General features: G+C 58.0%; 2 protein-coding genes across 7 annotated transcripts in view; one reads left to right on the top strand and one right to left on the bottom strand.

Moving 5' to 3' along the window:
• Positions 1-279: 279 nt before the first annotated feature.
• ABTB1 (ankyrin repeat and BTB domain containing 1) lies at positions 280-9039 on the top strand. Of its 2 annotated transcripts, none has more exons than XM_037524227.2 (12): positions 280-403; positions 1442-1504; positions 1595-1650; positions 2588-2732; positions 2859-3018; positions 3117-3162; positions 3548-3664; positions 3751-3869; positions 4136-4234; positions 4338-4505; positions 5516-5716; positions 5788-9037. In XM_037524227.2, the coding sequence occupies exons 1-12, from the start codon at positions 348-350 to the stop codon at positions 5992-5994; spliced, it is 1437 nt and encodes a 478-aa protein (XP_037380124.1). In that variant the 5' UTR covers positions 280-347; the 3' UTR covers positions 5995-9037. The 2 variants fall into 2 exon arrangements, with proteins under 2 accessions (XP_037380124.1, XP_054543775.1); XM_054687800.1 differs by lacking the exon at positions 280-403 and adding an exon at positions 1197-1306 and having other exon boundaries at positions 5788-9039.
• Positions 9040-12153: 3114 nt separating this feature from the next.
• MGLL (monoglyceride lipase) overlaps positions 12154-22105 on the bottom strand; it is a 164639-nt gene continuing 154687 nt past the window's right edge. For all 5 annotated transcript variants that reach the window (XM_037524209.2, XM_037524218.2, XM_054687723.1 and 2 more), the window contains 2 exons: positions 15826-16041; positions 12154-13093 (listed from right to left, as the gene is read on the bottom strand). In XM_037524209.2, coding sequence (XP_037380106.1) covers positions 12968-13093; positions 15826-16041 — 342 coding nt within the window. In that variant the 3' untranslated portion in view covers positions 12154-12967. The remainder of the gene's footprint in view (positions 13094-15825; positions 16042-22105) is intronic.

Below are 22105 nucleotides of genomic sequence, written 5' to 3'. Positions count from 1 at the left end.
CCGCCCCACTCCCCCGACGCCCCCGGGGCCGGCGCCCGCGCCCCGGGACCCCCATTAAACCCGCCCGGAGACCTCGCCGGGCCCAGCGCGGCCGCCTGCCCGACTCGTTCTTGCCCGGGCGCGGGGCGGGGGGGCGCGCGGGGCGGGGGGGCGCGCGGGGCGGGCGGGCGGGGCGCGGGGGGTCCGCGGGGCGGGCGGGCGGGGCGCGGGGGGGTCCGCGGGGCGGGCGGGCGGGGCGGTCCTCCGGGCGCCAGGCGCCGCTGCGGAGCGCGAGGGCGGGGCCCGCGTGTTTACATCCGCCGGGGCCTCGGCCGCGGAGTCTCCCCTCGGGCCCCGGCCGCCGCGCCATGGACACCAGCGACCTCTTCGCCAGCTGCAGGAAAGGGGACGTGGGCCGCGTGCGGTGAGGCGGCCGCGGGGGCGCGGGAGGGGAGCGGGCGGCGCCCGGAGCCGGCGGCCCGGAGGGTGCGGGGTGGGCGCCCCAGCCGGCGCGGACCCCCCAGCGGGCTCCTGGGCGCCGAGACGGGGGCCCCCCGGGGCCTCAGCCCCCCGCGCCCCCGGGCGGGAGGCCTGGGCGGTGTTTCACTTTCGGGGGTCCGGAGCCCTCCTGCGGGAGAGGACGCTCCGCGCGCACCGGGGAGAGGCGCGGGGAGGGGGGGCCGCCTTCTGACTGGGGGCCGGGGAGGGGCGGCCCGGGGGCCCCTCGGGCGGCCTGGGCTCGGCCTGCCTGGGACCCGGAATGGCCCTCCGGTCCCCGGGGCCCCGCAACTCCCAAATGCGAGCTTGATGCTGACGTCGCCGTCTCAATGGCCAGGCTGCGGGGGGAGGGGGGCCCTTTTGGCGTGCGGGGCTCTGCCTCGGCCCCTGCCCACCACTGGCACTCCCGGGCGGGCGCGGCTTCGCTGTGCCCCGACCCCACCCGTTTCCTGAGGCCTTTCCGGGCATCTCGTGCCCCTTAGGAGTTAGTTGCTGCCCCCAAAGCTAAATGCCGCTCAGCACTCCCGAGATCAACCGGGACGTCCCCCCAGGCTGCCCCTCAGCCGCGCCGCCTCCAACACCCGCGCTGACCCTGCTCCCCGCCTGCCCCGTCCCAGGAGCCACCAGATCTCACAGCTTCCACCTTCTAGAATCCGGCCACTTCGCCTGACACTTCCACACCGCTAGAACGCCTGCTGTAGCTTCTCCCGGCTCCCGCCTCCACTGGCCCCAGCCAGCCCTGCGCCCCAGGGAGCCAGCGGGTTCTGGAAGGGACGGATGCCCCATCTTTCTTCCAGCGCCTTCGGGCCACTCGGCCTCCTCAGCCCAGGCAGGGGCTGTCCCACGTGCACCCCCGTGGGCTCCGCCTCTGCTCTGACCTCCCTGGCGCCTGCCGTCCCCTGGGTGGTCTCCCCCCTCCCAGACCTTGCACCTGTCTGACGGGCCCTGACCTCCTCCCTCCCAGGTACCTGCTGGAGCAGCGAGATGTGGAAGTGAATGTGCGGGACAAGTGGGACAGCACCCCCTTGTGAGTGCCAGGTGGGAGGGTGGCAGGGGCGGCGGGAGGGCCCCTGCAGCTCTGACAGCGCCTCTTGTGTGCGCCTTCCTCCCCCCTCAGGTATTACGCCTGCCTGTGTGGGCACGAGGAACTGGTGCTCTACCTTCTGGCTAATGGTGAGAGTCGGGCAGAGGCTGTGTGGGCTTGAGGGCACATGTCCATATTTGCACACATGGCCCCTGTGTGTATGTCTTTCCCTTGCGTCCTGCATCCAGCCAGAGAGTAGTCAACTGACTGTCAGAAACTTGTCATGTGACCCCCTCCCCATCTTCACTGCTACCACCCAGCCCACCGACAGCCTCTCTCCCTGGAGCCCCGTGCCAGCCTCTGGTCTTGATGCTGCCGCCTTTGCCTCCCCTACAGTCTGTTCTCCGTATTGCAGCCAGGGAGTCTCACCCCAGTGACTTCCCACTGCCCTCTGGTCGGAGCTCAGGTGCCTTGTGCCCACTGAGCAGCCACACTGGTGCCACCCGGTGCTCCAGCACTCCAGGCTCGCCCCTGCCTCAGGACCTTTGCACTCACTGTTCCTCCTGCTTAGCCCACCCTTCCCCAGATCTCTGCATGGCCAGCTTCTTTACGTCATAGGTCTCTGCATGTTGTCACTGCCACGGTGACCTTCCACGACCCCCGTGTGGCAGCTGCCACCTTGTCACCCTTTATATTGCTTTGTTTTTCTTAGTAGCGCCCGGCACAATTTGTGAACCCACTTACTATTCTGTCCCACAGGAATGTCCACTCGGTGAGGACAGGCTAGTCCGTTCACGACTGTGTCCCTAGTACATAGAACAGGCCTGCGCTCAGCTTAGTGTAGGCTGTCTCCGTGCGCGGATGTGTGTGTGTGCGTGAACACGAGTGTGTCTGTGTCACTGGGCCCAGGCAGGGAGGATGCCGGGGTCCAAGTGGGCCCAGAGGAATTTGGGAAGGGTCTCCAGCGCTTACAGCTGGTGGGAAGAGGGGAGGAGGTGAAGGAGATTAGAATTTCCCTGCGGCCCCTCCCCAGCTGCAGCAAGCAGCCCCAGGACCCTGCTGACCGGGGAGCCTTGCCGCCCCCAGGAGCCCGCTGTGAGGCCAATACCTTTGACGGTGAGCGCTGCCTCTACGGGGCGCTGAGCGATGGCATCCGCCGGGCCCTGCGGGACTACAAGCAGGTGACGGCCTCTTGCCGGAGGCGGGATTACTATGACGACTTCCTGCAGCGGTGAGCTGGGGTGCAGGGTGGGCCTGTGCACGTGGCCTCGTGGGGTTGAGGGTTCTCCTGTGGGGTAGAATGGGGCCGAAGTGGTCAGATTCAGCACAGCCGAGCACCCCCCCTTCTGCCCCCCAGCCTTCTGGAGCAGGGCATCCACAGCGACGTGGTCTTCGTGGTGCATGGGAAGCCCTTCCGGGCACACCGCTGTGTCCTGGGTGCGCGCAGCACATACTTCGCCAACATGCTGGACACCAAATGGAAGGGCAAGAGCGTTGTGGTCCTCAGGCACCCATTGGTGCGGCCCTGGGTGCAGGAGGGTCAGCTGGCTGCCCGGGGACAGCAGGGGGTGTGCTGGGCAGCTGCCTCTGACCTTCTCTCTGTCTCTGCCCATAGATCAATCCTGTGGCCTTTGGGGCCCTGCTACAGTACCTGTACACAGGTGACCCCAGGACCGGGGTGGGGCCCGGGAGGGGGGTGTATTTCTCTCTGGCAGCAGACCCAGGTGTGGCCTTGGGCCGACTTTCACCTCTGGGTGCTTCGTCTCCTATAGTGTGGGGTCTGTCCGGCTGCCCCCGGGGTGGGTTATGACGACGGGGCTGGTGCGCCTGCTCAGGAGCTGCATGTTCCGCCAAAGACTGAGCCCCTCTGCGCTCTTCTGGGCCTGTGGACCTTGGGTGTAGGCTCTGATGGGGAAACCACGGCACCAAGTAGGCCTGGGAGTCCCAGGCCTGGAGCCGAGTGGCTGGCGGGAGGGACCGTGCTATGAAGCTGTGCCTGGGGACAGCCAAGCACCCCTCAGGCCCTGAGCCTCCCGCCCCACTCAGGCCGCCTGGACGTGGGTGTGGAACACGTCAGCGACTGCGAGCGCCTGGCCAAGCAGTGCCAGCTGTGGGACCTGCTCAGTGACCTGGAGGCCAAGTGCGAGAAGGTGTCTGAGTTCGGTGTGTCCAGGCTTCGGGGTCCAGGGCCTTAGGCGGGAGCTGGTGGGGCGACCCGGCTCCCTGAAGCGGTGCTCTCCCCACTGCAGTGGCATCCAAGCCAGGCACGTGCGTGAAGGTGCTGACCATCGAGCCGCCACCCCTGGACCCCCGGCTCCGGGAGGACCTGGCCCTGCTGGCCGACTGTGCCCTGCCCCCCGAGCTCCGCGTAAGCACCGCAGCCTGGGCCTGGAGGCGGGAGGCCTGTGTGGGGCCTGCGGACCAGGCTGCGGGATTAGGTCCCGCACGCAGGGCTCAGTTCCTGTGTGACCTTGAGCCTGTCCTCTTTTTCTGAGCTTAGGCGTTGGCTTTTGTGTTTCAATCTGCAAGTGGGGTCTCAGTTGTCCTCTGGGACTCAAACTAGAACAGGGTCCTGGCTGGAGCCCGTCACCCTCCTTTTGCCTGCACTGATGGCGCCTCTTCTCCTGGCCCCAGGGTGATCTCGGGGAGCTGCCCTTCCCTTGCCCCGATGGCTTCAACAGCTGCCCTGATGTCTGCTTCCGGGTGGACGACTGCAGCTTCCTCTGCCACAAGGTGCCGCCCCGCCCCCGCAGCCCCTAGTCCCCACCTTAAGCCCTGGGCCAGCTCACCCGGGCACAGCCCTGGCCTGGTCCCTCCTGAGCCCAGCCTCCCCCAGGCCTTCTTCTGCGGCCGCAGCGACTACTTCCGGGCCCTGCTAGATGACCACTTCTGCGAGAACGAGGAGCTAGAGGCGTCGGGCGGCCTCCCGGCCATCACCCTGCACGGCATCTCGCCCGACGTCTTCACCCACGTGCTCTACTACATCTACAGCGACCACACGGAGGTGCGGGCCTGGGCCAGTGGGGCGCTGACCAGGGTGGGTGGCTGCATGGCGGGGTCTTCCATGAGGCTGGAGCGCTGGCTCACCTGCTGCTCTCTGGCTGTGAGCCGGTGGCAGCGGCACCAGAGGGAGCCGGGTTGGTGTCATAGCTGCCAATGAGGCGAGCTGGGGAAGGGGCTTCTGTCACTGGGAGAAGGGCGGCAGCCAGGGGCCAGCCCGGCTGTGACGGTCACCTCCCCTCCGTTCTAAGTGCCGGGCTGTTCCCTCGGCCTCTGATGGGCTTCCTCCTTGGCCCAGCCCTCACCTCCTTAACCGCATTCCTGCTGCAGCTCTGTCCAGTCTCTGCCCCTGCCACCAGGTGCCCTCCTTTACCCGCCCCGTCAGCTCCTGAAGGAGCTTTGCCCCCTTGCAGGCAGCTTCACAGTGGCCCTAAGCCTCTTTGAGGGTGGATTCAGCCCCTCACAAGCTGTGTGATCCTGGGCTAGTTATGCAACTGCTCCATGCCTCAGTGTCCCCCTTTATAAAATGGGGGCCTTATAGTTGTTACTCCTGACATCTTGAGCAGATGAATGTGCATGTCACAGGCTTGGTGCTCACAGCCTATGATGTGGCGGCAAAGGTCCTGCCAGTCTGTCTGTAGCCCGCTCCCTGGGCCTCCACAGTCTGGACAGGAGCTGGGCATATGGCCTCTTGGGTTCAGGGTACACCGTGGGGGTAGAAAGAGCAGGAACTAGATACCTCCTGTCTTCAAGGTCAGCCTGGTTCTCTGCTCCTCACAGAGGAAACCGGCACGGAGAGTGGAGTGACTGGGCCAGGGTCTCACTCCGAGATCACAGGCCTGTTGTGCGGTTCAGGTCCCGGCATGTTCCCGGGAAAGGCCCTGCCTGCTGCCTGGCCCACAGATATGCCGGGAACACAGGACTCCCGGGCTCCTCTGCCTCCAGCCTTGGCCTCTGGGCCCCTGCAAGACCTTAGGGACCTAGCGCCCCCCCTCACCTCTTCCCTCACGGCAGCTGCCGCCTGAAGCAGCCTATGATGTGCTGAGCGTGGCCGACATGTACCTGTTGCCGGGCCTGAAGCGGCTGTGCGGCCGCAGCCTGGCCCAGCTGCTGGACGAGGACAGCGTGGTGGGCGTGTGGCGCGTGGCCAAGCTGTTCCGCCTGGCGCGGCTCGAGGACCAGTGCACGGAGTACATGGCCAAGGTCATCGAGAAGGTGGGCCGGGACACTGTGGCGGGCGGGGGCTGAGGTGGTAGTGGACGTGCCCTGAGCTGGCCTGTCCGCAGCTGGTGGAGCGGGAGGACTTTGCCGAGGCCGTGAGGGAGGAGGCGGCGGCCGTGGCGGCCCGGCAGGAGACGGACTCCATCCCCCTGGTGGACGACATCCGCTTCCATGTGGCCAGCACGGTACAGACGTACAGCGCCATCGAGGAGGCACAGCAGCGGCTGCGGGCTCTCGAGGACCTGCTGGTGTCCATCGGCCTGGACTGCTGACCTGAATCACCCAGGCTCCCGGGACTGCACCCGTGGCTGCTTGTGCACAGCCGCTCTTCCTGCTCCTTGCACCCATGGGTGCATGGCGGACTGCGGGGTCTCAGTGGAGTACCCCGGCCCCTGTGCCTGGGCAGTTCTGGGGGTGTGTCACCTTGGGATGAGCCCCCTCCCCCAAGGCATAGGCCAGCCCCCAGGTCCTGGGGCTGGTCCACTCAGGGAAACCTGGGGTGGGGGTATCTTAGGGCCCCCTTCAGCACCCCTCTATCCTGGCCCTCCTGGCCCTGGTTGGCTGCTTCCCCAAACCCACTGTCTCCTCCTGTGTGCAGGGCCAGCTGGGAGGCAGCAGGAGTGTCTGCGCGGCAATAAAGCTTGAGTTCACTGTGGGAGCCTGGGCCTGTGTCCTGGCAGCCCGGGGAGGGGGTGGAAGTTGGCCTGTGCCCCAGCGTTTAGGGCAGGAATTGGGGAGGGGCCCAGGGGAGCACTCTGGAGTTGAGGCCCCTCATTCAGAGTAAGAAGGGGGGCTTGAGTGCACGGCAGGAGCTAGTGGGACTCCCCTCGGTTCCTCTTGGTGGCCCTGGGAGCTGTGGCGGAGTATGGCTGACTACAGGGCCAGCAGCTGCTCCCCCGCAGACAGCCAGGACTGGCTCTGGACATACTCGCTAGGCACAGCTGTCCATCAAAGGCTAGCCCCGCAGCCGTGTGGTGTGACTGACCTCCTGCGCCCCACAGCACAGAGGGCAGCGGTGCCAGGGACAGAGGCCCAGCCAGCCCGGCCGCAGCAGTGGGTGCGGAGTGGGAGGGCGGGGAGGAGGCTGCTGACCCTGCCCCACCCGGGCCCAGCTTGCCGCCCATCTCACCCCACTGCACTGGCCACAGGCCAAGTCGATCTTGTTATGGCTGAGGGACTGAGGACTGAAGCCACCATCTCCCTCAGCCCAGGGTCAGGTGCCTCCCTGGCCTCGCCACAGGGGCTGTGGCATGGTTGGGGGCAGTCTGGGGTGCTTTCTCAAGATGCCCTTCGGATCCCCCACTGCTTGGGCCCTGAGGCCAGCAGCCAGCTGTGCCATCTACTGCCTGGTCACCGCTCTAAGCCTCAGTTTGCCCATCTGTAAATTGGGGATGTCTATGGTTGCCACTCCTCGCTTGGGCGTCCAGTGAGTCACCACAGCACCAGCTGGACTGCAGGGAGCCTGGGTGTCTGTGAAATGCTGGGCTCCACCCGAAGGAGCCAACATATGACACGTTTAGACGTTAAAACATTCTAAATCACTGGTGTGTCTTTTAGTAGGCATTGGGGGGGAACTACATCAAAACCCACCTTTTTTTTTTTTTTTTTTTTTTTTTTTTTTTTTTTTACGGATACTTGAAATTTTGCCACAGATTTCAAGTAAAAACACAAGTGTAGGTTTAAGGAAAAATATCCCTTAAACTGATAGCTCTTTAGTTCCCTGATAGAAAGCACATGGCAGGCTCACAGTCCAGGATTGACACCCCCAGAACTGCCCACCCCCAGCAGCAAGGCAGGCACACCCGGCCACACCATGCCCTCCTGCAGTTTCGGCTGCTTTTTAGACCAAGGACGGGCTTTCTGTCCCAGGTGTTTACGGCAGTGTCATAAATATTAACAGGAAGCAACTGCGCTGTCAGTGGTAAGCAGGAAGGAAGTTACAGTAGATAGATGTGGGGGTGCTTCCTGGGGCCTGAAGATGGTCACTCAGCTTCTGTGCATGAGGGGCCATTCAGGCTGCCTCCTGGCACCCCAACCCTCCAGGCCCACAAACGGGGGAGCCCCCAGAAGGAACAGATTTGGCTAAGAGTTGGATTTCATCAGACTTCTCTTGAGAAGTCAGAAAGTGGTTATCCCACTTTTAATTTAACAAACCAAACTTCTGTCCCTCACTTAACGGCTTTCACTCATCCAGCCTCTCTGTAAAACTGTTGAATGAAAGACTATTTTCATATCATGGACTGGGAAATACATGCATTCTATCCCAACTCAAGAGAGCCCCCCACTTTTCACGGATGGAAAAATACATCAACTGGACAATTGAAAGGGAATAAACAACTTGCATATCAAAAATGTAATTTGGGGATAGCTTGTTGCACCCCACAAAAGAGGAAAATGAGTCGGGGGGCGGGATGGGGACAAGGAAGCAAGTGAGCAACAGCGCAAAGCTGAGTCATGCTGGGACTGGAAGCAAAAGGAAGCCGGCAGTCTTGCGTCTGTCTTAGTATGTTGCAATTTGGTTCATTGTAAATGTTTTGCATTAAATTCAATTTAAAAAATAGTTCCAGCCCACAGCAAGGTTTTTGATTCATTAAAATAGGACTTAATTACTGAGTCTTGGGGTGCACACTGACATTTTGTATCAAGGTCAGTGCCTCCCTTGCCTCACCCTAGTCCTGGCCCTGATCCAGTTGCATGATGAGCTAAGTCTAAGTCTACAGAAAAGAGTTAACTTCTCCCCACTTATCCTGTATCCTCCCCACCTGGGGGAAAAAAAAAGCCTTTGGTCTTTTCTTTCCTCTACCTGGAAAACGCCTACACAGCTGCCAGTGCCCTCCCACCACCGCAGACAGAGGAAGCCCAGGGAAGGGGGGCTGCCTTTGGCCTCCAAGTCAGGAGTGCCCTCGCCAGGGCCCAGGGCAGCCCCAGTTCAAGGAGCAGGCAGTCTGAAGGCATAAACTGTCACATTCGGAAAAGTGTACCACTGACCTCGGAGGATTTACGATGGGAAGGCCCTGGGACCTCCAACCTCAGGGAGTTTCTTCTTCTGAGCCAGGAAGCTGCCCTCAGGCAATACTGCTCCCTGCGGGTCTGAGATGGGGCCTCGACCTGGGCAGAGCTCAGCAAACGAGGAATCCCTGAGCCCCTGCTTGCTTACCGAGCTACATGGAGGCAATACCACCAATCACCCACAGCTGGTGTGAAAATGAATTGGGGTGTCACTCCTGCTCCTGTCGGAGTGGGGGTTCCAATATGGATTTCCATTCTTTTCTGAAAGATAAAACAAGTAATTTGGGCATATTTTTAAAACTTGTCTGCGCATTTTCCAAAGAATTATACCTGATCCTCCTGTTCCTCCGGGTTCCTGGGCCCTCAGCTGTGGGCAGCCGCCAAGCCTTTAGTTACGCTTCAGTAACTGCTGGTTCAGTGCCCCCTCCTGGTCCATCCCCACCACCTCAGCCTTCGTCAGGGCCTCCCGCCCTCTAGGCCTCTCCCCCCCCCCCCACCCCCAGCCCATTCTCACACCTCACCTGCCTTGGGGGCTTCTTCCAGGCAGACCTGGAGCCTGGTTCTCCTCTCAGGGAACGCCTTGGCACGAGCACTTCATTTTCAGGCACAGGCTTCCGGCTGCTCCTGAGAGGAGCCCCTCTCCTCTTCTCCGACTACCTGGCTATTTCCCAGCCTGCCTGTGTTTAGTTGTGGCCGTGCCACCAGATTCTAGATGTGAGCTGAAAGACTAGAGGCGACCTCCTTCCTTTCACATCTTCCCTCCTGTGAGCTGGAACAAAGATATGGAGGCAGGAGCTGGAGCAGCCAATTTGGACCATGGGCTGGAGGAAGCCAGGTGGTGGGGACTGCTGGTCTTAACCCTAATCCAACCCTAACCCTAACCCTAGGAAGCAGGGGCAAGATGGGGAGAGAAAGAGTCATGGCTGTCCCTTCCCTGCTAGCTTCCATTTTGGTCAAGGCTGTGGCCTGACCAGCGGTCTGCTCTGAGTTGCAGCCACACTCCTCCAGTCGGGCTGCCAGCGTCCCCCTGTGGCTACTCCTGGTACTGCATCTTCTACTGACTTTCCTGGGGCTACACCATTCTTGGGGGGTCCTGGGCTTCCTGCGGCCATCCTGAAAGTCTCACTTCTAGGACCCACCAGTGCTCCCTCTGCCCCCAAAGCTTCATGAGCCCCCTCTGCTGCAGGCCCAGCACCCCACTTCTGTTCATTTCCTGCTCCCTCAGGGCTGCCTCACCAAGAAGGTGGGTAGCGAGGAGGCCACGGGCCTGGGTCGCTCAGCTGGATAAGTACCGTGGTCTGACCTGAGTGGCGCTGGGAGCCATGGGAGGACTCTGAGCAGTGAAGGGCCTCATTTAATAGCCCCTCAGGCCGCTGTGTGGAAAGAGCGAAGGAGTGTGGAGGAGGGGTAGAGCCAGGGATCCGAGCCCCACCCGTGACAGAGAGACAAGAAGACACGTTCCGAAAACATCTGGTTTATTAGGATTAGCTGTGGCATACACTGGTTCCTCTAACAGTTCTAAACTGATGCGCGTGTCCCCGCTACAGTATACATGTAGGATGTGGCTGAGCTGCAGCGACAACGACAACCCAGTCAGTCACTGGGGAAATCACTGCTCCTAGAGGCTTATGTCAGCCGCGGGCGAGAGAGAAAGGCGCGTGGGTCCTGCCGTCGTGCCGAGCGGAGCTGGGAGGGCGCTCGCGTGTCCTTCATGTGCTCACCGTGAGCCCCCAGACACTGAGGGGAGAGCTGGGGACACTGAAGGGCAGCAGGGAAGTGACCTGTGTCTCCTGCTCCCATCCCTGCAAAGGAACAGGGCCTGTGAGGTTGGGACCCCCACAGGCTGCAGGTGGCATGTTTTCCTAGAAAGATTTTCAAGTGTGAACCCCGTTTCTATGAGGGCCAGGCGGGGCCTCCACTTCCCAGGACGCTGCTGTGTGAAGTCAGAGCTTGGCCTCAGCGTCTCTTCCTCGAAAGAGCAGCAGGACCTCGGGCGGGTTTGGATGAGCTGCCTCTCCAGGCTCCCCCAGTCTCTGCCCTCCCTTGTCGTTGAGCGACCTGGCCCGCGGAAACCCGGCTCCACCACCCTGCAGCAAGGGCGGGACCTCGAAGCGCCAAGGCCCAGAAGGGTTGGCACGAGCCGTCACCACTGAGGCTGAACTCAATTCAAGACTCGCGCGGCTTCCCGGGACGGCAGGGCCCAGCCGGCTCACGTGAGGCTCAGGTGCCTGATGGGCCGAATTCCCGCCCTCTCTGTGGATGAGGAGACAGTCCGGTTTCAATTAATATTTTTTCTTTTTAGTGCAGGTGATTCTGTAACTGGATGTGTAGATGTGACGGAGGTTACCTCTGCAAGAGCGCGCATGTGAATATACTCATGCATCTGAGGGATTCCCAGTCAAACCGTGGGCCCGACTGGTAATCCGGGAAATGCCGCGGGCCTCCATTTTCTGGGCGAGGAGGAGGGTGGAGGGCGCAGACTGTGGCCGACCTCTCAAGCTCCAGGCCTGGGGCTTTATGGGAGGACGTCTGCGCTGAGAGGTCGGGGCCGACCTTCGCCGTCAGCACACATTCTACCTTTTCTCCTCCATAGAGAAGCCAGAAAAATAAGAGGGGCAATGGAAGCCGCTCTCTGTGGGCCCCTGGGCCCTGTCCCCCGGAGAGTGGGTGCCTGGGTGCTTGCCCTCCAGGGCTGGGCAGGAGAACACATTTGAGCCCCAGGCAAGTGTGACCTTCAGTGGGAGTGGGTGCCCAGTGGAGGGAGCTCTGGCGTCCACCATTGTGGGCGGGGTTTCTGGAAGGACAAAGGAGATGCCCTCTCTGGGGACCAGAATGCATCTGGGAAGAATAGCCTGTGGGTGAGGGGCAGTGGATCTCACCGCTGGAAGAAGTGGGGTGGGAGTCCCCACTCCCAGCCTCCCTGTCAGAGGGCCCAACGGGGGAGCAGCCGCCTGCAGTGTGGGCCACAGGGCTCCTGGACTTGCACTCTCAGGCCAGCTGGTGACCCCAGCGGCCCTGCCCCACCCAGGGTCATGTTTGCACTTGGGAGCCCATGAGGTAACAGTGGGTCCCACTGGAAAGTGAAAATTTTCTGCTGTCCCCATTTATTGCTGGCACTAAGTGAGGGTCAAGGGCAGGTAAGGGTGGGGTTGGCACCTGAGGAAGGCAGGTCAGGCGCTGCTGGGGCCCGGGCTGGGAAAAGTTGGCTCCCCTCCATCAGCCGCTCCCCAGTCTGCTCCCCTCCCATGACCCCGCACAGGGTTGCCTTGTTGGGACCCTCTTCTGCCACCAGAGGTAGCTGTACTGCCAGCCCCGAGGCTTCTGGGTGCTGTGGGCCCAGCTCCCCGGCCAGCGGCCCCTCCTGTGCCGGGGCATCAGGCTTCCATGCCTTTAAGCCCCCTTCGATCCCACCCACCCGCCCCCCCCCAAAATAGTCTCTGCTTTAGAATATACATTATATATTAGATATTTCATCTGCAATACAACTGTCCTCTTGTGGTGTCAGGTAAAATCAGTCACAGGAGGAAAGGCAGCCCCCGAATATATACAGCGCTTGGGCGGCGGCCTCAGCCCCCTGCAGGAAGGAACATCTTCCTGCCTGGTCTCTTGTGGACCAAGCTGCAGCCCACACCAACACCCAGCTCTGGGTGGACAAGGCCTGACGTGGGTCATGGCCTTTGAGGAAGTACTGGGCATTTTCTGGGCCTTGGAGGGCATGTGAGGCCGCCTGGGGGAGCCGGCGCTGGCCACCTCATCCCACAGCCAGTAAAAGGCCACCGAGCAAGGCTGGTGGGAGAGGGGTGCTGGGCTCGGGGTGGAGGAGTGGGCAGGAGGGGAAACTCCTCCAATTATTGCAGTCAGGGGTCCCCGGAACACCAGGAATTCCTGGGCACCTTTGTGGGAGCCGGGAGAGGTGGGGCAGAGGCTTTGCGTGCTTGAAGGGCATTTCAGCCCATGCCCTCACTGGGAAACTACCCGAATCTTCCTCTGTTTTTGCATAAAGTGTCTACCCTTAGTTAAGGTAGACTCAAGGGCGGACAGCCTAACATAGGACAACAGTCGGTTTTTTCTCTTTTTTTCTTTTTAAAGTAAATTGCACTAGGGAATCCTCCAATTTATAGTTTTGTTTTGTGTGTTTTTTTTTTTTTTTTTTTTGCAAACCACATCTGCAAAGCCAGCTTCTGCCCTTCCTCTGCCCGCTTCCCCGACTGTGGGACAGCCGCCTGGCCAGTGCGCTCAGGGCGGGGACACCTTTCTCGCTGCCGCTGTCCTTTGAGAGAACCATAGGTTTATTTCTTGGAAGACAGAGTTGGTTACTTCAGGAAGTTCTTTGTGGAGAACATGGTAGGCACCTTCGTAAATCTGCAATTAGGAGAGGCAGGAAGTCAAGGCTATGGAGGGAGCCCTTGAAGCCCAGGCCAGCGCCTCTGAACATGGCCTGGTTCAAATGAATAAAAATGTCCCCTCGTGTTCTAGCACCTCCCATTGATCCCACTTCTCCGGCCCACTGGGACTGGTCCAGGCGTCATCTCCATCGACAGCCCGTCTCCACGGCCCTCCCCTCCTGCGGACATTGGCTCATCCCCATCTGCTCCTGTTTCCCATTCCATCAGCCCACAGGTGACCTTCCTGGCCTGACCCCGGTGACCTTCAGACCACCCTTGCCTGGGCACACTTTCTGCTCTAGGATGACTCGACTTCTTGGCATCATTCAAAAGTTGATCTTGGTTAATCATGTAGAAACACATTCCTCCTGGGTTTCCAGGGCATTCTACCTGTGTGGGCTTCTTCCTGCCTCTCAGTCTAGGCTGTGCCCTGCCGCCTATGACCGGGCTGGTGGCCAAGGGCACGGCCACGGCCCTTGTTCTCTTGCTTCCTAGTCGTCATGTCCAGTTCCGAAGCTTGATAAAGTCTGTGCTGGTGACCCGAGCATTGGCACCTTCTTGTAAACTCTAGATGTGGACACCCAACTAACTACTGCCATTTCCAGTCGAATTTCTAATCTCCAAATGTCTTGGTTATTTTTTTAAAGTATGGTTAAAAAAAAAGTAATATTAAATTACCATTTCTAAGTATACAGTTCAACAGTGTCAGCCTCTTCACACTGGTACACAACAGCTCTCTCTCTAGAACTTTCCATCTTTTGAAAATGAAACGACCCCTTATATATTACCCCTCTTTCTGCCTTCTTCCCCAAGTCCTAAGCTACCCTTCTTTTTTCTCTATCTATGATTTTTGACTACTTTTAGATACTTCATTTGAGTGCGATCATATGTTTACTCTTTTTTGACTGGTTCGTTTCCCAAGGTTCACCCATGTTGCAGCATGAGTCAGAATTCCCTTCCTTTTTATGACTGCATAATATGCCATTGTACAGATCACATTTTCTTCATCTGTCAATGGTAGGTGGCTTCTATCTTTTAGCTCTTGTGGATGATACTTCTGTAAGCACAGGTTGCAACATTTTTTGCAGATCCTGCTTTCCATTTCTAATGGGACTCACTAATAGCGATCAAAACAGAACTTTTGGTATTTCCCAAATCTGTCTCTCTCCCAGTCTGCTCAAGTTCAGAACCCAGGGCTCATCCTTCATTGCTCTGATTTCACTCCCTATGGTCCACTCTCTCTTGGTCCTCCCCCTTCTGATCTTGGGCCTTCACACTGGCTCCTCCCTTGTTCTAGAATGTTCTTCTATTGTTCTTATCACTGTCAGACCTTAAGCCCTGAAGTCGGTGCTTCCTCTGCTCCCCCACCCCAATTTCCCACTCAGTTCCCCTTGGGATGCCGGCCCTCTCCTTCATCATCTCCTTACATTATCTGTTTACTGCTCACCCCTCTGGGACTATTCCATTAGGGAGGTCAGGACTTTGCCTGTTTTGCTCTTTGGGCCTGGCCCAAGGTAGGCACCCAGTGAATACTAGGATTAAAGAAGGAACAAATGAGTGGAGAGCGAGTGAATAAAGGAGCAACAGTGTTCTTCACCCTTTCTCGGGGACCACAGGCTCCAGGTCAGTGTCAGGGGATGCCTGTGTGATGCCTTCACCCAAACTAAAAAATGCCCCTCTGAGTTTTCACTCTCTCTCATGACAGGGTCAGCCAGTTTTCTTTTTTCTTCTTTTTCTTCATCTGTGACTCTATCTGGCAGTTGGAGTGGGCCAGGCTCTGCAATTCACAGTGGTGTGAGGCACAGCTTGCAAAGCTGTGAGTCTTAGTCCACACAGTGTGGGGTGGAAGGGGCAGTGGGCTTAGGTTGGGGGGCCTGAGTTGGAATCCTGACTCACCACTTGTGGGGTTGGAGCTGCAGTGACTTGCCTGCTTGCTTTCTAACAGAGGGGCCCTGGACCCAGGGCCTCCAGCTGTCTATGCACAGGCTGTGGGGGCCTCCACTGTAGGGGACTTGTTCATTCCGGAATGCACCTGAGGCTGTTCAGGGCCAATGGGCCCTTGACAGGCACACAGTGGGTGCTTCTCCTCCCTTCCTATCTATCCCTCCAGCTGGGGCTCTTCCCAGGTCAATCAGGCAAACAAAATGACCCCCAAATAGCATTTCCATCTCAAAAGCCCTCCAAGTGGGTCTACCATGGTCTGTTCTGCCTAATACACCACATGGCTAAGCTGCAGGTACGATCCACTCTTCTGGACATAATCTTGAAGATTCCCTTGCAGATCACATTCTGCCAAGTCTCACTTCACTGCCCCTTTGTGCCCAGAGGCCCTGGTGGTGGTGGCAGAGGCGCTGCTGCTGGTGCAGAAAGCCAGTCCCTAGGAGGCCAGGCACGCCCATGCCCTTGGACATGACAAGTCTCTTGGGAGACTGTTTTTGCTCCATGCCTGCTTGGGGGTTTCTTTTGCTGACTGTGAGATCTCCTTCCTTTCAAGCTCTTTCATGCACAACAATCAGCTAATCACTCGTGTGCTCTCTCAGATTTAAAAGATGCCTCTCTTTCTGGTACTCTTCCCTGGCAGGGCCAGGCTGCCCCTATCCTGAGACACCTCGCCTGGGGATGGCCCGCTGGGGGTCTGGGTAGACTGTCAGGAAGGGAGACCACCTTCCCTGGCGTCCTCAGGGGAAGTGAGGAGGGGCAGTGGCTCACCTTGAGTGTCTTGTCCTGGCTCTTGGCGGACTCCATAAGCAGGTAGGCCCCTTTGCTGTCGCACAGGCGGTCAGCGGAGCCCTGGAGCAGCAGGAAGGGCAAGGTTAGCTTGGGGAGGGCCCGCTCCACCCTTGAGACGGCATTGAGGAGCTGGATGCCGAAGCACACTTTCAGTCCTGCCCGGCAGATGAGGGGGTCTGAGTTGTAAATGTCCACCTGGAAGGAAAGAGCGAGAGGTGGGTACCACCAGCTCCTGGGTAGCCTCGCCTTCAGAGGCCCAGACCTAGCTCCCGTCAGCTCTCCTTCGGCTTTGCCCAAAGGGTTGTTTGTATGGGATGGAGCTGGGTGGGGTGCTGTACTCGGAGCCTCTCCGCCCAGGCTCTGTTCTGTGTAGTCCACACTCATGCTATGACTGTAGACTGTTTCAAGTATTGATTTGTGGTTTTGAAAATATAAGCAGCACCATAGTCTTCGCATGGATTATTTCACACAAGAAGAGCTCCAAAGGGGTTTGCTGTTAGTCTGTGAGGCTTTTCCTTTCTCTCTCCCTGACCTGGTGCCTACTCGGCTAGAGCGGGTGGTGGGCATACACAGGCTGCAGAGGAGGGAAGGGGCCCTGCATGGGGCATGTGAGAGTGCCCGGAAGGTGCTTTGGCACTGCCCATGGGCTTCAGGAGGAGCAGGGCTCAGCAGGTCAGCGCAGGTGGCCCTGTGTCCTCTGGGTGGCCATGGCTGTCCCTCCACGGGACACGCCCAGGTGCTGGGGTGTGAGGCTCAGAATCCAACCAGCTTTTGTGGGGCTGTCCTGGAACCCTGTCCCTGCTCTCTTTGGCCCAAATTGGCTTCTGGCTTTACTCTACTCACCTTCAAGGGAAAGAGGTGCCAGTTCACTGTGATCCAAGATGGGGCATCTACCACACAGAATCTGGGTGAGAAGTTTCTAGAACTCTCTCAAGTGCATATGGGCAGGTATGAGGCCATGCCACCCCTTCACTCACTTTCCTCATCCTTGCCAAAGGGTTCTTGGCTGGTTGGAGGGGTGCCACGTGGTGTTGAGACTGGCAGAGGGAGCACAGGGACACCTCAACCCAGGGGCAGCAGAGTGTCCTCTGTGTTCTACTTGCATTCTCGGGTGGGGGGCTCGCACTGCCCCTTTTGTTACCACTGCTAACAGGGCCTTGGCCAGAATGCTGGATTCACTCTAGGAGGGGACAGGCTGTCTTGGGTCACCCCTGCCATCTCTGATTCCTCCCATGTTGGGGACCGAGCTCGGGATGGCCAGACCATTTGTGAAAAGCCGCACGAGGTGGATTAGCCACTTCCTGCAGCTGAGCTGGCAGGAATCCTGCAGGGCCAGGCCATCTGTTTGGGGGGCTGAGAAGCTTGAGACTGGCATGGGCAGGGCATGGCCACAGCAGGAGCTTAGTGGGGTCTGCAAGGAGCCCCGTTTAGGAAGAAAGCTGTGTGTGGCCCATGAGAGCCCTGGGATTGGAATACACGGAGGACCGATGCTAACGGTGAGAGTAACAGCTACTGCGGACCACACAAGGGCTCGCTGCACACCATGAAGCCAGGGACCACGGGGAGGATCTCATTTAGCAAAAAGAATAAGAATAATGGACACTTTGGAACTCTTTTCATGGGCTTGACACGAGGGGTTCAGCCATCTTGACCTTCATGACCTTCATAAGCATCCTCTCAGGGTCTGGCTCTCCATTCTACAGAGGAACATGCTGGCTTGCTATTAATTACCCCAATTCCAATGGGGGGGGGCTGCAATTGTATGGGGAATATAAAAATAAAATTTATTATTTAAAAAAAAAATTACCCCAATTCCTATTCTCCCCAGAGAACCCTGAATGTTTAGTGTGGCACAATCAGAATAAAGACTACATTTCCCAGCCTCCCTTGCGCCAGAGTGGTCACATGAACAGGAAGTGGGCACCAGTGCTCCTGTTCACCCTTTGGTCAAGGTTTGTCCTCACTTTGCTTTTTCCCCTCCCCCTTCCTGCCAGGGCATGGGAAGAACAGGGAGACCGCTGGGGCCACAGGGAGGTGGGTGCACCCTGGAAATGGCTACAACATGGTTTACACTGATAAGGCATCACCTGGAAAAATAAGCTTCTCTTCTGTTTAAGCAACCTCTGCTGGGGTTCTGGGTGTCGGCAGACTGACGGCACCCCATGGCATGCTGCAGGGCCGGAGTTCCTTATGAACGCCCAGGGCCAGAGCCCATTAGCCCACCTCCTTCCCAAAGTGGCCTGACGTCTTTCCCTGCTGACCCTGAACATGAGAGGCCCCTTGGGGAGTCTGCACTGGGTTTAAATCCTCTGGCAGCCAAGTGGCTTCCTGCTCTTGGCTTCTTTGTCAAGGTCTTGATCACGTAGGTCTGTTTACACAAGGCCTATTCTGGGCATGGGAAGAGCTGCCAGATGTGTGGGAGAAAGGGCAGGCCCCTAGTTTAAGCCACAGTGGGAAGCAAGGGACAAAGAGAAACTGGGACCGGGGGGCGGGGGGAACAGGAGGGTGATACCACATGGGGAAACTGAGGTTCAGAGGGCCCAAACCCTCCCCTCAAGTAACCATTCTGGCCCAATCACAGTGACCTTTGCTTTTTGAAAGCTGAAGATCTAAATCCACCAAAAGTCCTCCTTGCTGGAGGAGGGCGGTGGCTTGTTGCCACAGGCAGCGGGCAAAGAAGTGCTCCCTCCCTCGGAGACCATGCCCAGGTCCAGGAAGAGTCGCTTCAAGACCAAAGACCAGAAAGACAGTCTTAGTGTATGGTTCCAGTACAATGACATCCCTGAATGGCAAAATTAGAGGAAAGGTTGGCAGGGCCAAGGAGGGGACGGAGCAGGAGGGAGAGGACAGTGGGAGGGATCTTCGTGGTAGAGAAATGTTCTGTATCCTGACTGTGCCGAGTCGGAGTCCTGACTGGCTGTGATAGCATCCCAAGGTCTTGATATCATCCTGGGGGAAACTTGGAGGGGACACGTGGGCCCCTGTGTTATTTCTCATAACTGCATGTGGATCACATTTATCTCCAAAGCTGTTTAATTGAAAGCACACAGCAAAGCCCCAGCCTTTGGTACCCCTGCTGCTCCTGTGGGCTAGGAGCTATGAGTCCTGGGGACACACTGGCTGCAGGCCATGCATCAGGTCCAAGTGCTGAGTCTCTGCTCAGATGACTGACCCCTGGGGGTACGTACACTGAGACATCAAGCTTTTTCCTTGGGGGTCTGACTGAATCATAGGGGGAGACTGGAGCAGCGAGGACCACTCAGCCCTGACATTTTCTAGCTGTGTGATCTGGACGAGGTTCTTCACTCCTAGATTCAATTTGCTGAATCTGTGAAATGGGTATGATAGTGGAAGTCCCTGGACAATGCTGGGGGAGCAGGTGCAAGGAGATGATGTAGCTGCAGTGACAAGCCCGCCGTTGAGCCCACAGTAGTGTCCAAGATGCACTGGGTTGCCTCAGAGAACCCCAAGCCCCTTCCTGGGCCTGTGTCTCCATCTAGGGGACCTGGAAGGTTCCCCTTGGGTTTTAAGTTTTACAATCTGTGGATATTCTCAGAGCCTTGGTGTGTTTCAGTGATCCTCTAGAAACTGTGCTGTTTTGGGGAGCTCTGAGGGCTCTCAGCAAGGTTGAACTTGACAACCAAGAACATGCCAACTGGGGCTTCCACCTTTTGAACACTGTCCCTCTGTGGGAAGACACTTTGCCCCGAAGCACAGTAAATATAGCTGCAATCCACAGTGGGGAGTTTCTTAAGCTTTTGGTTGAGCAAAACCTAGGCACCACCCCTAAGTCAAATGTCCAAATCTATTTTTAAGAACTGGAACGAAAAGTACATTTTTAATTAGTATCATATTAACAATAAGTAACACAGTGACCCTTGTACTCTGTGCTGTGTTAAACATTTTACTTGTACTTGTTGTTCACAGGAACCCTGTACAGGGACCATTATTTTTACCACCCTCTTACACTTGAGGAGACTAAGGCTCAGAGAGGCTAGGAAACTCACCCCAAGTCACACAGCAAGTAAAGAACAGAGCCAGAAGAGAACTTTAGCAGTCGGGCTCTCCCATCAGCATTCTATTGCCTCACTATACGATGCTTCCTGTCTAGAGAAAGTCAAGGTGAGTCCTCCCGGGAGCAGGGGAGGTGGTGCTCCTCCGAGAAAAAGTGGTGGGTCCCTCAGAGAAAAAAACATCTGGACATGACAGCAGGCGAAGTGACTCTGTGGGTCCCGAGGTGGCCCAAGAGGGTGGGGGCGCCTTTCTGGGCACAGGCAGGCTCGTGCCCTCCCTAGGTGATGTCAATCACGTAGCTCAGCTTTCACCCTTTCAGGAAGCCTTCCAGACTCCAGACCGCATGCCTATCTCCTCCCCACTATGGCGTGACCCCTAGGGCGGGGCTCTGTTCATGCTGGTCTTTGCTATGTCCTGGCACAGGGGCCTTTGGTAACACTGGTTGAAGCACCGAGCTAACCTTTCTCTAACACACCTCGGCACACTGAGCCTGGTGCAGATCCGAACCCTGCCCTGGGCTGGCTGGCCAACAGCTGGCAAAGGGGCTGTTCACAAATGCAATGACACCCACGGGCCTTAGAAGAAAAGGTCCTTCATTACTTCCCTAGACAAAGAATGACTGGCATGAACGTGGAAAATGCCCGAGGTTGCTTGGTATAGCTCTCCCTTGGCCACGGGGCTGTGCTCTCATGAATGCCAAGCTACAGACTATTCTAAATGCAAATAAGAGTTGATCATAGAAATCAGCCTGGATACAGAACACACCGCACAGGGAAAACAGCCCAGGGCCCGTGCATGCTGCCACTCTCCCCACGCCCCGCTTGGGCCTGACCAGCTCCCTACAGCTGGTTTGCAGTACTCAACCAGCCCCTTGCACTCAGCACCCACATTCTGCCAAACTCCCTGCTCCTAAGAACTCTGCCGTTCTTCCCCCCGACTCACCCTCACAAGGGCCAAGTTCACGGCTTTTGAGGCCACAAGTGATGGACTCCAAATGCCCCACTGCCTCTTCCCTCATCACTCCCTCCCCGCTTTGTACCCCTGGGGGCTGGCATGGCTGTCCGTCCAGCCTTCAGACCCTTTTCTTGGATGCCTGTAGAGTCTTTTATTGGACACTCAGTTCAGCTGCCCCTTCCTCCCAGAAGCCCTCCATCCTCCCCCAGTGCCCTCCCCGCACACGGCAGGAGCCACATCCAGCTCTGCTCCTTTCTTCCTGCACTCATCTCTGTACCTACAGACTGGCCCTGACCTTCCTAGTTTTCAGAATGCTCCTTTCCCACACCTTTTCTCTCCTCAGCCAGCAAGCCTGTCCCCTCTTTAAGATCCAGTTCCAGCATTTCCCCTACTGATGGTGTCCTGACAGCACTGGGGAAGCTGGCATTTCTCTCCCCAGATCGCCAGTATTTTCAACAAAACTACTCTAAAAATAGCTGTGATAACAACAGCTCCCCACACTGCTCCAGGCCACTGTGAGACCCTCAAGAGACCTGAGGGCACTGACATAGAGCGCGGTTTCTGACATCACATGGCAGCACCAAGAGCTGGAGCTGGAGAGCTGGGTCTGGGCTTGGGCGCGGTGCTGGGAATTGTGTGCCCTTCCACTGAGCCCTCTGCCTCTTGTCCTCCGTAACAGAAGGGGCGATGGCCTTTCCCCCTTGAAAACAGGGAAACTCATCAGGTGTTTCCAGCCTCCCCAGTCAGGCACTTGGCCCAGAGCAGGAGCTCCATGAAAGTCTGTTGACTTGAGTGCTGCCTGCTACCGGATGGCAGAGGGGAGATAATGGGGCCGCTTGACTCAAATCTCCCCTATTTTGCCTAAGCACTAGGAGGCCCAAGCGAGCGCCCTCTCTGACATCTACTCCCCCTGGCCTGCCAGTCAACCTCTGGGGATGAAATTCCTGAGCCAGACAAGAGCCACGGGAAATAAGGACTACACGGGAGCAACCAGGATGCGCCTGTATGTATGAGTTGCCACTCAATCAAGGACAGGTGTACGATTGTTCTTTTCCAAAATTACTTTTTGCTATTAAAGTTGAACTCCAGACACTCTGGTATCTGCTTTTTTGAGTGAAGAGCTGGACTGGAGATCACGGCCCTGTGCACGTGGAACAGTGGTTTACACAAAGGTCCTGGAGTGTCCTTCTAGAGGGCCGAGGATCCTCCACAACCAGAAGTGACACGGGAAGTCAACCTCACTTCCATCTTGAGAGTGGGGGAGGAGGGTCTTCCTTCCCTTGAATCTTCT

Source organism: Talpa occidentalis, unplaced genomic scaffold (genome assembly GCF_014898055.3).
Source record: "Talpa occidentalis isolate TD23 unplaced genomic scaffold, MPIMG_talOcc4v2.1 talOcc4.10, whole genome shotgun sequence".
In the NCBI taxonomy this organism is placed as follows: Eukaryota; Metazoa; Chordata; class Mammalia; order Eulipotyphla; family Talpidae; genus Talpa; species Talpa occidentalis.
This window is presented reverse-complemented; position numbering and strand designations above follow the sequence as displayed.